This window comes from Coregonus lavaretus (genome assembly GCF_964263955.1).
Source record: "Coregonus lavaretus genome assembly, chromosome: 18".
NCBI lineage: Eukaryota > Metazoa > Chordata > Actinopteri > Salmoniformes > Salmonidae > Coregonus > Coregonus lavaretus.
The window spans coordinates 15081991-15097831 of NC_140005.1; the positions used below are offsets into that span (position 1 = coordinate 15081991).

Genomic DNA, 15841 nt, shown 5'->3' on the forward strand with positions numbered 1-15841 from the left:
CCAGCGTCGTCCAGGGTAGGGGAGGGAATGGCCGGCAGGGATGTAGCTCAGTTGATAGAGCATGGCGTTTGCAACGCCAGGGTTGTGGGTTCGATTCCCACGGGGGCCAGTATAAAAAAAATATATATATATATATATATATATATTATTAATAAATATATAAAAAATTATAAATATAAAACAAAAATTGAAAAAAAATACAATAAAATGTATTCACTAACTGTAAGTCGCTCTGGATAAGAGCGTCTGCTAAATGACTAAAATGTAAAATGTAAAAAATTAGAATGCCAAGAGTGTGCAAAGCTGTCATCAAGGCAAAGGGTGGCTACTTTGAAGAATCTCAAATCTCAAATATATTTTGATTTGTGTAACACTTTTTTGGTTACTACATGATTGCATATGTGTTATTTCATAGTTTTTATGTCTTCACTATTATTCTACAATGTAGAAAATAGTAAAAAATAAAGAAAAACCCTTGAATGAGTAGGTGTGTCCAAACTTTTCACTGGTACTGTACATGTGATGGTCCCTTGAATCAATACATTATCAATATCTGAAGATGGTCCCTTTGAATCAATACATTATCAATATCTGAAAATGGTCCCCTTGAATCAATACATTATCAATATCTGAAAATGGTCCCCTTGAATCAATACATTATCAATATCTGAAGATGGTCCCCTTGAATCAATACATTATCAATATCTGAAGATGGTTCCCTTGAATCAATACATTATCAATATCTGAAGATGGTCCCTTTGAATCAATACATGATCAATATCTGAAGATGGTCCCCTTGAATCAATACATTATCAATATCTGAAGATGGTCCCCTTGAATCAATACATAATCAATATCTGATGATGGTCCCCTTGAATCAATACATAATCACTATCTGAAGATGGTTCCCTTGAATCAATACATAATCAATATCTGAAGATGGCCCCCTTGTTCTCTAATTCCTATATATCTGCCTGTAGGTGGGTGTGTCTCTGCTTCTGACGGGAATTGTGGCTCTGAACCGTGTGCGTATGGAGATCCCTCTGGAGAAGGAGAACCAGGACAAGCTGGTGAAGTTTATGATCCGTATCGGGGTGTTCTCTGTGCTCTACCTGGTGCCCCTGCTCACGGTAATCTCCTGCTACCTGTATGAACACAGCTACAGGACTCTCTGGGAGACCACCTGGGTCCAGGAGCGTTGCAGAGACTACCACATACCCTGTCCCTACCAGGTAGGTGGACAGTTCCTTCAGAAAGTATTCATACCCTTTGACATATTCCACATTTTGTTGTGTTACAGACAGAATTAAAAATGGATAAAAAATCTCACCCATCTATACCCCATAATGACAAAGTGAAAACATGTTTTTAGACATCTTTACAAATGTATTGAAAATGAAATACAGAAATATCTTATTTACATAAGTATTCACATCCCTGAGTCAATACTTTGTATAAGCACCTTTGGCAGCGATTACAGCTGTGAGTCTTTCTAGGTAAGTCTCTAAGCACTTTCTACACCTGGATTGTGCAACATTTGCCCATTATTCTTTTCAAAAGTCTTGACAAAAAGTTAATTGCTTTGCCACATTTTCTGGCAGTATTACTTTAGTGCCTAGTTTGCAAATAGGATGCATGTTTTGGAATATTGTTATTCTGTGCAGGCTTCCTTCTTTTCACTCTGTCAATTAAATTAGTATTGTGGAGTAACTACAATGTTGTTGATCCATCCTCAGTTTTCTCCTTTCACAGCTATTAAACTCTGTAACTGTTTTAAAGTCACCATTGGTGTCATGGTGAAATGCCTGAACAGTTTCCTTCCTCTCTGGCAACTGAGTTAGGAAGGATGCCTGTATCTTTTTAGTGACTGGGTTTATTGATAAACCATCCAAAGTGTAATTAATAACTTCACCATGCTCAAAGGGATATTCAACGTCTGCTTTTTTATTTTTACACATCTACCAATAGATGCCCTTCTTTGCGAGGCACTGGAAAACCTCCCTGGTCTTTGTAGTTGAGTTTGTGTTTGAAATTCACTGCTCGACTGAGGGACCTTACAGATATGTGTATGTTTGGGGTACAGAGATGAGGTAGTCATTCAAAAATAATGTTAAACACTATTGTTGTTCACAGAGTGAGTCCATGCTACTTATTATGTGCCTTGTTAAGCAAATATTTACTCCTGAACTTATTTAGGCATAACAAAGGGGTTGAATACTTACAGTGCATTCGGAAAGTATTCAGACTCCTTCACTTTTTCCACATTTTGTTACGTTACGGCCTTATTCTAAAATGTATTAAATAGTTTTTTCCCCCTCGTCAATCTACACACAATACCCCATAATGACAAAGCGAAAACAGTTTTTTATAAATTTTGCAAATGTGTTAAAAATAAAAAACAGAAATATCACATTTATATAAGTATTCAGACCCTTTACTCAGTACTTTGTTGAAGCACTTTTGGCAGCGATTACAGCCTTGAGTCTTCTTGGGTATGACGCTACAAGCTTGGCGCACCTGTATTTGGGGAGTTTCTCCCATTTTTCTCTGCAAATCCTCTCAAGCTCTGTCAGGTTGGATGGGGAGCGTCGATGCACAGCTATTTTCAGTTCTCTCCAGAGATGTCCGATCGGGTTCAAGTCTGGGCTCTGGCTGGGCCACTGAAGGAAGTGTGCTTAGGGTTGTTGTCCTGTTGGAAGGTGAACCTTCACCCCAGTCCGAGGTCCTGAGCAAGTTTTCATCAAGGATCTCTCTGTACTTTGCTCCATTCATCTTTCCCTCGATCCTGACTAGTCTCCCAGTCCCTGCCGCTGAAAAACATCCCCACAGCATGATGCTGCCACCACCATGCTTCACAGTAGGGATGGTGCCAGGTTTCCTCCAGACGTGACACTTGGCATCCAGGCCAAAGAGTTCAATCTTGGTTTCATCAGAGCAGAGAATCTTGTTTCTCATGGTCTGAGAGTCCTTTAGGTGCCTTTTTGCAAACTCCAAGTGGGCTGTCATGTGCCTTTTACTGAGGAGTGGCTTCCGTCTGGCCACTCTACCATAAAGGCCGGATTGGTGGAGTGCTGCAGAGATGGTTGTCCTTCTGGAAGATTCTCCCATCTCCACAGAGGAACTCTGGAGCTCTGTCAGAGTGACCATCGGGTTCTTGGTCACCTCCCTGACCAAGGCCCTTCTCCCACGATTGCTCAGTTTGGCCGGGCAGCCAGCTCTAGGAAGAGTCTTGGTGGTTCCAAACTTCTTCCATTTAAGAATGATGGAGGCCACTGTGTTCTTGGGGACCTTCAATGCTGCAGAAATGTGGTACCTTTCCCCAGATCTGTGCCTCGACACAATCCTGTCTCGGAGCTCTACGGACAATTCCTTCAACCTCATGGCTTGGTTTTTGCTCTGACATACACTGTTAACTGTGGGACCTTATAAAGACAGGTGTGTGCCTTTCCAAATCATGTCCAATCAAGTGAATTTACCACAGGTGGACTCCAATCAAGTTGTAGAAACATCTCAAGGATGATCAGTGGAAACAGGATGCACCTGAGCTCAATTTCGAGTCTTATAGCAAAGGGTCTGAATACTTATGTAAATAAGGTATTTCTGTTTTTTTATATATTTGCAAACATTTCTAAAACCTGTTTTCGCTTTGTCATTATGGGGTATTGTGTGTAGATTGATGAGGATAAAAAAAAAATCAAATCCATTTTAGAATATGGCTGTAATGTAACAAAATGTGGAAAAAGTGAAGGGTTCTGAATACTTTCCGAATGTACTGTATTGACTGAAGACATTTCAACTTTTCATTTTTTATTTATAAAAATATAATTCCACTTTGACATTATGGGGTATTGTGCATAGGCCAGCGATGAAAAATCTCAATTTAATACATTTAAAAATCAGGCAGTAACACAACAAAATGTGGAAATGGGTGTGAATACTTACTTAAGGCACTGTAAGTGTAGAGGTCTCTCTCTCTCTCTCTGTGTGGGCTAGTTTACTGCTCCTATTACAAGTCCCTCTCTACTTAGTTTACTGTAACCCACACATTGTAACGTTACTCTGCCCAACCCAACTGCACGGTATTAAGTTTCCTCCACTCTGTGGAGGCTTTGTAGTGCTCCCTGTTAATTATTAAGCAGCTGCTGTGTGTGTGTTTTAGAGCTGGCACAATTAACCGTAAAACATTTTGGGTAACGAACTGCTGACTGAAGACGGGACGGCCGGGCATTCGTGCGGTTGAGTCCGTTTCTGCGGTAACATGGACTCTTAACAACGTGATGAAACTTTGCTGCTCCTTGCTGAAACAACGCACTGGGCACAGATGTCAGTTCAATGTCTAGTTTTGGTTGATTTTTCAACTAATGTGAATTCAATGTGAAATCAACAAAAAATGTCACCATGTCATTGGATTCAACCAATCAGTTTTCCACGTTCATTCAACGTCATCGATTTTTGGGGGGCTTGAAATGACGTGGAAACAACATTGATCCCACCAGTTTTGCCCAGTGGGAAGCAAGGTGTTGTAGCAAACGAGCACACATAGAAAGGTGAAATCAAGGTGTAGCAGTAGCACACATTGAACAGGAATGAATAGAACGGGTTTGGAACCTATAACCCTGGCAATTTGGCTGGTAAACGCATGGGTACACTCGCAATGGCTGCCTGGTATTGTGATGCGATCATTTCCATGGTAATGTAGAATGTTCATTAAAATGATGTTAACTGATGTGGCTCATGCAATGGAATGTATTTTTTTTGTAATGTCAGTGGATTTGAATCAACAAATCACAGCACATATTGTACTTACATTTACATTTACGTCATTTAGCAGACGCTCTTATCCAGAGCGACTTACAAATTGGTGCATTCACCCTATAGCCAGTGGGATAACCACTTTACAATATATACAGTGGGGAGAACAAGTATTTGATACACTGCCGATTTTGCAGGTTTTCCTACTTACAAAGCATGTAGAGGTCTGTAATTTTTATCATAGGTACACTTCAACTATGAGAGACGGAATCTAAAACAAAAATCCAGAAAATCACATTGTATGATTTTTAAGTAATTAATTTGCATTTTATTGCATGACATAAGTATTTGATCACCTACCAACCAGTAAGAATTCCAGCTCTCACAGACCTGTTAGTTTTTCTTTAAGAAGCCCTCCTGTTCTCCACTCATTACCTGTATTAACTGCACCTGTTTGAACTCATTACCTGTATAAAAGACACCTGTCCACACACTCAATCAAACAGACTCCAACCTCTCCACAATGGCCAAGACCAGAGAGCTGTGTAAGGACATCAGGGATAAAATTGTAGACCTGCACAAGGCTGGGATGGGCTACAGGACAATAGGCAAGCAGCTTGGTGAGAAGGCAACAACTGTTGGCGCAATTATTAGAAAATGGAAAGTTCAAGATGACGGTCAATCACCTTCGGTCTGGGGCTCCATGCAAAATCTCACCTCGTGGGGCATCAATGATCATGAGGAAGGTGAGGGATCAGCCCAGAACTACACGGCAGGACCTAGTCAATGACCTGAAGAGAGCTGGGACCACAGTCTCAAAGAAAACCATTAGAAACACACTACGCCGTCATGGATTAAAATCCTGCAGCGCACGCAAGGTCCCCCTGCTCAAGCCAGCGCATGTCCAGGCCCGTCTAAAGTTTGTCAATGACCATCTAGATGATCCAGAGGAGGAATGGGAGAAGGTCATGTGGTCTGATGAGACAAAAATAGAGCTTTTTGGTCTAAACTCCATTCGCCGTGTTTGGAGGAAGAAGAAGGATGAGTACAACCCCAAGAACACCATCCCAACCGAGAAGCATGGAGGTGGAAACATCAGTCTTTGGGGATGCTTTTCTGCAAAGGGGACAGGACGACTGCACCGTATTGAGGGGAGGATGGATGGGGCCATGTATCGCGAGATCTTGGCCAACAACCTCCTTCCCTCAGTAAGAGCATTGAAGATGGGTCGTGGCTGGGTCTTCCAGCATGACAACGACCCGAAACACACAGCCAGGGCAACTAAGGAGTGGCTCCGTAAGAAGCATCTCAAGGTCCTGGAGTGGCCTAGCCAGTCTCCAGATCTGAACCCAATAGAAAATCTTTGGAGGGAGCTGAAAGTCCGTATTGCCCAGCGACAGCCCCGAAACCTGAAGGATCTGAAGAAGGTCTGTATGGAGGAGTGGGCCAAAATCCCTGCTGCAGTGTGTGCAAACCTGGTCAAGACCTACAGGAAACGTATGATCTCTGTAACTGCAAACAAAGGTTTCTGTACCAAATATTAAGTTCTGCTTTTCTGATGTATCAAATACTTATGTCATGCAATAAAATGCAAATTAATTACTTAAAAATCATACAATGTGATTTTCTAGATTTTTGTTTTAGATTTCGTCTCTCACAGTTGAAGTGTACCTATGATAAAAATTACAGACCTCTACATGCTTTGTAAGTAGGAAAACCTGCAAAATCTGCAGTGTATCAAATACTTGTTCTCCCCACTGTATATATATATATTTTTAACATTTTAATTTTTTTTTTTTTTAGGGGGGGGTTTAGAAGGATTACTTTATCCTATCCCAGGTATTCCTTAAAGAGGTGGGGTTTCAAATGTCTCCGGAAAGTGGTGAGTGACTCCGCTGTCCTGGCGTCGTGAGGGAGCTTGTTCCACCATTGGGGTGCCAGAGCAGCGAACAGTTTTGACTGGGCTGAGCAGGAACTATGCTTCCGCAGAGGAAGGGGAGCCAGCAGGCCAGAGGTGGATGAACGCAATGCCCTCGTTTGGGTGTAGGGACTGATCAGAGCCTGAAGGTACGGAGGTTCCGTTCCCCTCACAGCTCCATAGGCAAGCACCATGGTCTTGTAACAGATGCGAGCTTCAACTGGAAGCCAGTGGAGTGTGCGGAGGAGCGGGGTGACGTGAGAGAACTTGGGAAGGTTGAACACCAGACGGGCTGCGGCATTCTGGATGAGTTGTAGGGGTTTAATGGCACAGGCAGGGAGCCCAGCCAACAGCGAGTTGCAGTAATCCAGACGGGAGATGACAAGTGCCTGGATTAGGACCTGTGCCGCTTCCTGTGTAAGGCAGGGTCGTACTCTCCGAATGTTGTAGAGCATGAACCTGCAGGATCGGGTCACCGCCTTGATGTTAGCGGAGAACGACAGGGTGTTGTCCAGGGTCACGCCAAGGCTCTTCGCACTCTGGGAGGAGGACACAACGGAGTTGTCAACCGTGATGGCGAGATCATGGAACGGGCAGTCCTTCCCCGGGAGGAAGAGCAGCTCCGTCTTGCCAAGGTTCAGCTTGAGGTGGTGATCCGTCATCCATACTGATATGTCTGCCAGACATGCAGAGATGCGATTCGCCACCTGGTTAACAGAAGGGGGAAAGGAGAAGATTAGTTGTGTATCGTCAGCGTAGCAATGATAGGAGAGGCCATGTGAGGATATGACAGAGCCAAGTGACTTGGTGTATAGCGAGAATAGGAGAGGGCCTAGAACTGAGCCCTGGGGGACACCAGTGGTGAGAGCACGTGGTGCGGAGACAGCTTCTCGCCACGCCACTTGGTAGGAGCGACCGGTCAGGTAGGACGCAATCCAAGAGTGAGCCGCGCCGGAGATGCCCAGCTCGGAGAGGGTGGAGAGGAGGATCTGATGGTTCACAGTATCAAAGGCAGCAGACAGGTCTAGAAGGACAAGAGCAGAGGAGAGAGAGTTAGCTTTAGCAGTGCGGAGAGCCTCCGTGACACAGAGAAGAGCAGTCTCAGTTGAATGACCAGTCCTGAAACCTGACTGGTTTGGATCAAGAAGGTCATTCTGGGGGGGATTCAGCAGGGAGGAGAATGTGGCAAAGAGCTTCCTAGGGTTAGAGGCAGATGCTTGGAATTTAGAGTGGTAGAAAGTGGCCTTAGCAGCAGAAACAGATGAAGAAAATGTAGAGAGGAGGGAGTGAAAAGATGCCAGGTCCGCAGGGAGTCTAGTTTTCTTCCATTTCCGCTCAGCTGCCCGGAGCTCTGTTCTGTGAGCTCGCAATGAGTCATCAAGCCACGGAGCTGGAGGGGAGGACCGAGCCGGCCGGGAGGATAGGGGACACAGAGAGTCAAAGGATGCAGAAAGGGAGGAGAGGAGGGTTGAGGAGGCAGAATCAGGAGATTGGAGGGAGAAGGATTGAGCAGAGGGAAGAGATGATAGGATGGAAGAGGAGAGAGTAGTGGGAGAGAGAGAGCGAAGGTTGCGGCGGCGCATTACCATCTGTGTAGGGGCAGAGTGAGTAGTGTTGGAGGAGAGCGAGAGAGAAAAGGATACAAAGTAGTGGTCGGAGACATGGAGGGGAGTTGCAGTGAGATTAGTAGAAGAGCAGCATCTAGTAAAGATGAGGTCAAGCGTATTGCCTGCCTTGTGAGTAGGGGGGGACGGTGAGAGGGTGAGGTCAAAAGAGGAGAGGAGTGGAAAGAAGGAGGCAGAGAGAAATGAGTCAAATGTAGACGTAGGGAGGTTGAAATCCCCCAAAACTGTGAGGGGTGAGCCATCCTCAGGAAAGGAACTTATCAAGGCGTCAAGCTCATTGATGAACTCTCCAAGGGAACCTGGAGGGCGATAGATGACAAGGATATTAAGCTTAAATGGGCTAGTGACTGTGACAGCATGGAATTCAAATGAGGAGATAGACAGATGGGTTAGGGGAAAAATTGAGAATGTACTTCCTGCTTTTACTTTGTGCTTGGCTCCTAGGTTGAAAATGGGAAGGTCAAGACAACGTAATACAGTGAGGGAAAAAAGTATTTGATCCCCTGCTGATTTTGTACGTTTGCCCACTGACAAAGAAATGATTCATCTATACTTTTAATGGTAGGTTTATTTGAACAGTGAGAGACAAAATAACAACAAAAAAATCCAGAAAAACACATGTCAAAAATGTTATAAATTGATTTGCATTTTAATGCGGGAAATAAGTATTTGACCCCCTCTCAATCAGAAAGATTTCTGGCTCCCAGGTGTCTTTTATACAGGTAACGAGCTGAGATTAGGAGCACACTCTTAAAGGGAGTGCTCCTAATCTCAGTTTGTTACCTGTATAAAAGACACCTATCCACAGAAGCAATCAATCAATCAGATTCCAAACTCTCCACCATGGCCAAGACCAAAGAGCTATCCAAGGATGTCAGGGACAAGATTGTAGACCTACACAAGGCTGGAATGGGCTACAAGACCATCTCCAAGCAGCTTGGTGAGAAGGTGACAACAGTTGGTGCGATTATTCGCAAAAGGAAGAAACACAAAATAACTGTCAATCTCCCTCGGCCTGGGGCTCCATGCAAGATCTCACCTCGTGGAGTTGCAATGATCATGAGAACGGTGAGGAATCAGCCCAGAAGTACACGGGAGGATCTTGTCAATGATCTCAAGGCAGCTGGGACCATAGTCACCAAGAAAACAATTGGTAACACACTACGCCGTGAAGGACTGAAATCCTGCAGTGCCCGCAAGGTCCCACTGCTCAAGAAAGCACATATACATGCCCGTCTGAAGTTTGCCAATGAACATCTGAATGATTCAGAGGAGAACTGGGTGAAAGTGTTGTAGTCAGATGAGACCAAAATGGAGCTCTTTGGCATCAACTCAACTCGCTGTGTTTGGAGGAGGAGGAATGCTGCCTATGACCCCAAGAACACCATCCCCACTGTCAAACATGGAGGTGGAAACATTATGCTTTGGGGGTGTTTTTCTGCTAAGGGGAAAGGACAACTTCACGCATCAAAGGGACGATGGACGGGGCCATGTACCGTCAAATCTTGGGTGAGAACCTCCTTCCCTCAGCCAGGGCATTGAAAATGGGTCGTGGATGAGTATTCCAGCATGACAATGACCCAAAACACACAGCCAAGGCAACAAAGGAGTGGCTCAAGAAGAAGCACATTAAGGTCCTGGAGTGGCCTAGCCAGTCTCCAGACCGTAATCCCATAGAAAATCTGTGGAGGGAGCTGAAGGTTCGAGATTGCCAAACGTCAGCCTCGAAACCTTAATGACTTGGAGAAGATCTGCAAAGAGGAGTGGGACAAATCCCTCCTGAGATGTGTGCAAACCTGGTGGCCAACTACAAGAAACGTCTGACCTCTGTGATTGCCAACAAGGGTTTTGCCACCAAGTACTAAGTCATGTTTTGCAGAGGGGTCAAATACTTATTTCCCTCATTAAAATGCAAATCAATTTATAACATTTTTGACATGCGTTTTTCTGGATTTTTTTGTTGTTATTCTGTCTCTCACTGTTTAAATAAACCTACCATTAAAATTATAGACTGATTATTTCTTTGTCAGTGGGCAAACGTACAAAATCAGCAGGGGATCAAATACTTTTTTTCCTCACTGTAATTCCATGCGGAAGCGTTCGAAATTAAACAAATTCATGGGACCAGCGCTGTTGCTGGATTCTACAGGATTAGCTTTGAAAAATTGACCAGCGGTCGGGAAATCCAGTAATAAAGTGGCTGTAGATTATTATTTTTTTAATTCTAAATGAATAGAATGACAGTTATAATATGTGTTCGCTGAGTAGTTAGCTGAAATTCAGTACAATTGTGTTTGTTTTTCACTTTGATGCCAAACTTTCTGTACTGCTACCATTCACTCCCAGTCATTCCGAATGCGGAAGCTGGTCCCTTGTTGAATAGAGGCGCAAAGAGTTATGGCAGGGTTCCCCAACTGGCTGCCCGCGGGCCAAATTGTGGTTTTATTTGGCCCCTCAAGTTTTCTGAGAAAAAATAATAAATGGGTTGGACATAAAATACTGTAAAAACACCAGCAAATCAGCTCCAAATTATTTACAATTTGTAAATCTGTTCCCAAGTATTCCCAGACATAATAGAGAGACACATGATTGTATACAAATGTAAGCAAAGTTTGAAATTATTATACGTTTGGCCCCCCCACCATCCGCTCAAGAAAATAACGTCCCGCGGCTGAATCTAGTTGATGATCCCTGACTTATGGAACATTAGAATCCTCTTGTCTTAACCTGTATATTTTGAACCTAGCTTTGCTCCTATGGGTACACTCGCAATGGCTGCCAGTCTACCCATTATGCCATCATTGACTTGCCTAGCGGTTAAGAGTGTTGGGCCAGTAACCGAAAGGTCGCTGGTTCGAATCCCCGAGCCGGCAAGGTGGAAAGATCTGTCGTTCTGCCCTTGAGCAAGGCCGTTAACCCCCAACAACAACTGCTCACCGGGCGCTCCGCACCTCTCTGATTGAGAGGTTGGGTTAAATGTGGAAGACACATTTCCGTTGAATGCATTCAGGTGTGCAACTGACTAGGTATCCCCTTTCCCCCTTCCCCGTTCTATTTCTATGGCAGCACATGCAGTCAGGAGCATATGTGTTACTTATGATGGTGTAACACATACAAACACATAGTTATGGAAAAATATATTGAATTTGTCACAAACAATTGGAGAATATTTGCAAGTCGTTTCAACATGCATTGTAAAAGTCCTGTCTAAAAGAAATGAGCAAAGCTTTAAGAGACTGAGTTATGCGGGTTTCTAAAACATTTTATTTCATTTCCAGTAGTTTGTGTCGTCTTAAAGGGGCAATCTAGTATTAGAAAAACAACAGAGTGGTCACCCCACCACTTGTTATGGTAAATAGCTCAGGGATGGGGCTTGATAAATATAACTACTTTCAAATTCATAGACAGAAATGGATGCAAGTACCTACTGACCATCCACAGGTAGTTATTCATCCTGCAAGTTGGAATTGAACCCAACCACTTGATGACCTCTCAGTATACTGTGTATGTTTCCGCTGTAATCATTTAGCAGCAACGCCCCCGCCCATGCTAGCTGTTCCCATAGACTTCCAGTCATTGTGCTAACGCAAGTTAGCAATGGCTCGCGAAACTACCTTGAACTTCCCTTAAACTGCACACAGAGACATAAAAATTGTATCCATTTCATCTGACTGGTTAAGTTGAAAAAGGACCAAAGTCTCATACTTTCTTCGGGATCATGGTGTTAGCACATTTTGTATGTGCAAGCTTGGCATCTGAAACACCTTAGTGGGTTCGGCCCAAAAGTTCTCACTGGATAACTGACATATCCTAACATGACTTTATTAGGTAAAGACTCTGCTTCAAAACTCAAAAGGACAGACAATGTCTTCTCAGTTTCACCATGCTCGCCACTGGGTCTGTGTTGCACCAAACGGCGGGTGTCACAGACCCAGGGAATTTTCCATTTCAGTTGCTCCACCTCAACACTTAACCTCTACGGGATCGGTGTCCCGTATACGGGACGGTTGAGCTAACGTGCGCTAATGTGAATAGCATGACTGTTGTAAGTAACAGCAAACTTTCCAGGACATAGACATGTCTTATATGGGCAGAAAGCTTAAATTATTTTTAATCTAACTGCACTGTCCAATTTACAGTAGCTATTACAGTGAAAAAATACCATGCTATTGTTTGAGGAGAGTGCACAACAACAAAAAACGTATAATGGCATCTGGTTTGATACATTCACCTCTGAAGGTAAATAATGTACTTAGATTCAGCAATCTTGCTCTGATTTGTCATCCTAAGGGTCCCAGAGATAAAATATAGCATAGTTTTGTTTGATAAAATCAATTTTTATATTCAAATGTAGGAACTGGGTTCTACAGTTTGAACCCCTGCTGTCTCTGGCTCCACACCCACCCTGCCAGGCCATCTAGATGTGTGAAAGTGTATAAGCTAATGATTCATCATGTATGTCTATCCTGGGAGTGTGTAAACTTACATGTTGTATTACCATATCATTTTTGTATGTTCTCTATAGTTATGTACTTGAAAATGTATAAATTGACCAATTCCGCACATTTGGGCATACTTGATACAAAATAGTCCAGTATTGCAACGCTTCACTGGATCAATCTGAAACTTTGCACACACTGCTGCCATCTAGTGGCCAAAATCAGAATTGGGCCTAAACTGCAATATTATATTGTGGCCTTTCTCTTGCATTTCAAAGATGATGGAACAAAACAAAAAGAAAACGCATGTTTTTTTGTTTGTATTATCTTTTACCAGATCTAAGGTGTTATATTCTCCTACATTAATTTCACATTTCCACAAACTTCAAAGTGTTTCCTTTCAAATGGTATCAAGAATATGCATATCCTTGCTTCAGGTCCTGAGCTACAGGCAGTTAGATTTGGGTATGTCATTTTAGGTGAAAATTGAAAAAAAGGGTCCGATCCTTAAGAGTTTAAATAAGTCTATTGAACACACTGTCATTGTTAGAATTGCAATATCACAAACAGAGTTTGTGTTCTAATTTTTTCTCCCCTGCCCTTCTTTCACCTGACAGTTGGCCCATCGAAACTACACCTAAACTATATCAAAACTAATTTCACACATCTAATAGATGTAGCCTTAAGACAATATTAAATTGACCATAGTTTGATGGGTGACAATATTCTCAATTGCCTTGTAAATGAATAGACTGCAGCGCAGCGTGGGTAATTGACAAGAAGGTTACAGAGTTTAACCAAAAGCAACTTTTTCAAATCATCCTTCATGCAGATAAAGATGTTTTGATTTCATAACCAAATCAGAAAGAGCAGGTTCTAAGGTTTCTAAAACACATACATTTGCCAAACAACTCCTAAAATTAAGGCATGGGCTCCATTTCAAAATATCAATTTTTGGAGAATATTACAGCCGCTAATCCATTCTGCACGTGAGCACTTGCAGCAGCATAGCCATAGGCTACTAAGCACAGACTAGTAACATAATACAACTTAAAATCCTGTTCTTTTGAAATAAAATGTCATCTCCCAGGACAAATTAGATAGCAATAGCAAGATAGCTAAATGTCCATGAACCCTGTGGTCCTCTGTAGCTCAGCTGGTAGAGCACGGCGCTTGTAACGGCAAGGTAGTGGGTTCGATCACCGGGACCACCCATACACAAAAAAAAAAATATATATATGTATGCACGCATGACTGTAAGTCGCTTTGGATAAAAGCGTCTGCTAAATGGCATATTATTATTATTATGTTTCATGTGTGTTTTGACATGCCCCCAAATTAATATAGTTGGTTCACAGTTGGTTTTGATATTTTAACCTGCGTGTCATGATCACGTCTGGTGTGGGTATACAAAATCAACATGCGCGCGATGGCGCACACGGGTGGCTGGTGTAGTCAGCATGTTAGTCATTTAGCAGACGCTCTTATCCAGAGCGACTAACAGTGAGTGCATACATTTTCATATTTTTTCGTACTGGACCCGTCGTTCTACAAAAAAAGTCCCCTGCACTTAAACTAATGCAGAGTAGAGAAAACAATTCATTGTATTGCTATTGTATATATTTAGTTTTATTTGTATCTGTATTTATTAACGATCCCCATTAGGCAGCAGCTACTCTTCCTGGGGTCCAGCAACATTAAGGCAGTTAAATATATTATACACTGAGTGTTCAAAACATTAAGAACACCTGCTCTTTCCATGACATACACTGACCAGGTGAATCCAGGTGAAAGCTATGATCCCTTATTGATGTCACTTGTTAAATCCACTACAATCAGTGTAGATGAAGGGGAGGAGACAGGTTAAAGAAGGATTTTTAAGCCTTGAGACAATTGAGACATGGATAGTGTATGTGTGCCATTCAGAGGGTGAATGGACAAGACAAAATATTTAAGTGCCTTTGAACAGTGTCAGGCGCACAGGTTTGTGTCAAGAACTGCAACGCTGCTGGGTTTTTCATGCTCAACAGTTTCCCGTGTGTATCAAGAATGGTCCACCACCCAAGGACATCCAGCCAACTTGACACAACTGTGGGAATCATTGGAGTCAACATGGGCTAGCATCCCTGTGGAACGCTTTCGACACCTTGTAGAGTCCATGCCCCACACACACACCAACCACACACCACACACAGATAACCAGGTGGCGAAAGCTTTTCATCTTCCCAGCCAATATATCAATTAAAAGTGGATGTGTCTGCCACTGCAATAGAGAGAAAGTAAGTTATTAGGAAAGTTGAGAAAGATGGACATAACAGGAGGTTGGTGGCACCTTCATTGGGGAGGATGGGCTCATGGTAATGGCTGGAGCGGAATGGTATCAAATACATCAAACACATGGTGTCCATGTGTTTGATGCCATTCCATTTACTCTGTTCCAGCCATTATTATGAGCTGTTCTCCCCTCCACTGGTGAACATTACAGCTGCAATAGAACACACACATCTACCTCTCTGTCTCTCTCTCTTTCGCTCTCTCTCATAGTATAAAGTTGAATTAATTAAAGGAATATGAGCAGTGATGAGTGTGAATGTGCTGGTGTGTATGTGGAATATGTGGTACGAGCAGGTGCTAGTGCTCAGGTTTCTCTGACGTGTGTGTCCTCCCCGTGCAGTGACCCTCTCTGTATCCCATAGTCACTTTGGAATTCACATTTTACTCCATGTCATCTGATCGCTCTCCTTGAGGTCCATATGTGTGTGTGTTGTCTGTGTGTGTGTGTTTGTGTCTGTGTGTAAGTGGCACATTTTAGTCAGTGATGTTATTTGTGATCACAAGAAAAAGTTGTGTTTTTAGACCAGGGCTCTCCAACCCTGTTCCTGGAGAAACAACCTCCTGTAGGTTTTCGCTCCAACCCCAGTTGTAACTAACCTGGTTCAGTTTATCAACCAGCTAATTATTAGAATCAGGTGTGCTAGATTAGGGTTGGAATGAAAACCTACATGACGGTAGCTCTTCAGGAACAGGGTTGGAGAGCCCTGTTTTAGACTACAGGTAGCTAGCCTTTCTCGCGGTCTCAGACACACACACAGTCACTGTGCTGGCAT

General features: G+C 43.0%; 1 protein-coding gene across 1 annotated transcript in view; it reads left to right on the forward strand.

Annotated features, from left to right (window-relative positions):
- LOC311145888 (frizzled-3-like) overlaps nt 1-15841 on the forward strand; it is a 36032-nt gene that overhangs the window by 17835 nt on the left and 2356 nt on the right. Inside the window, exon 5 of the mRNA XM_084182248.1 lies at nt 981-1232. Within this exon, the coding sequence (XP_084038374.1) occupies nt 981-1232 (252 nt within the window). The remainder of the gene's footprint in view (nt 1-980; nt 1233-15841) is intronic.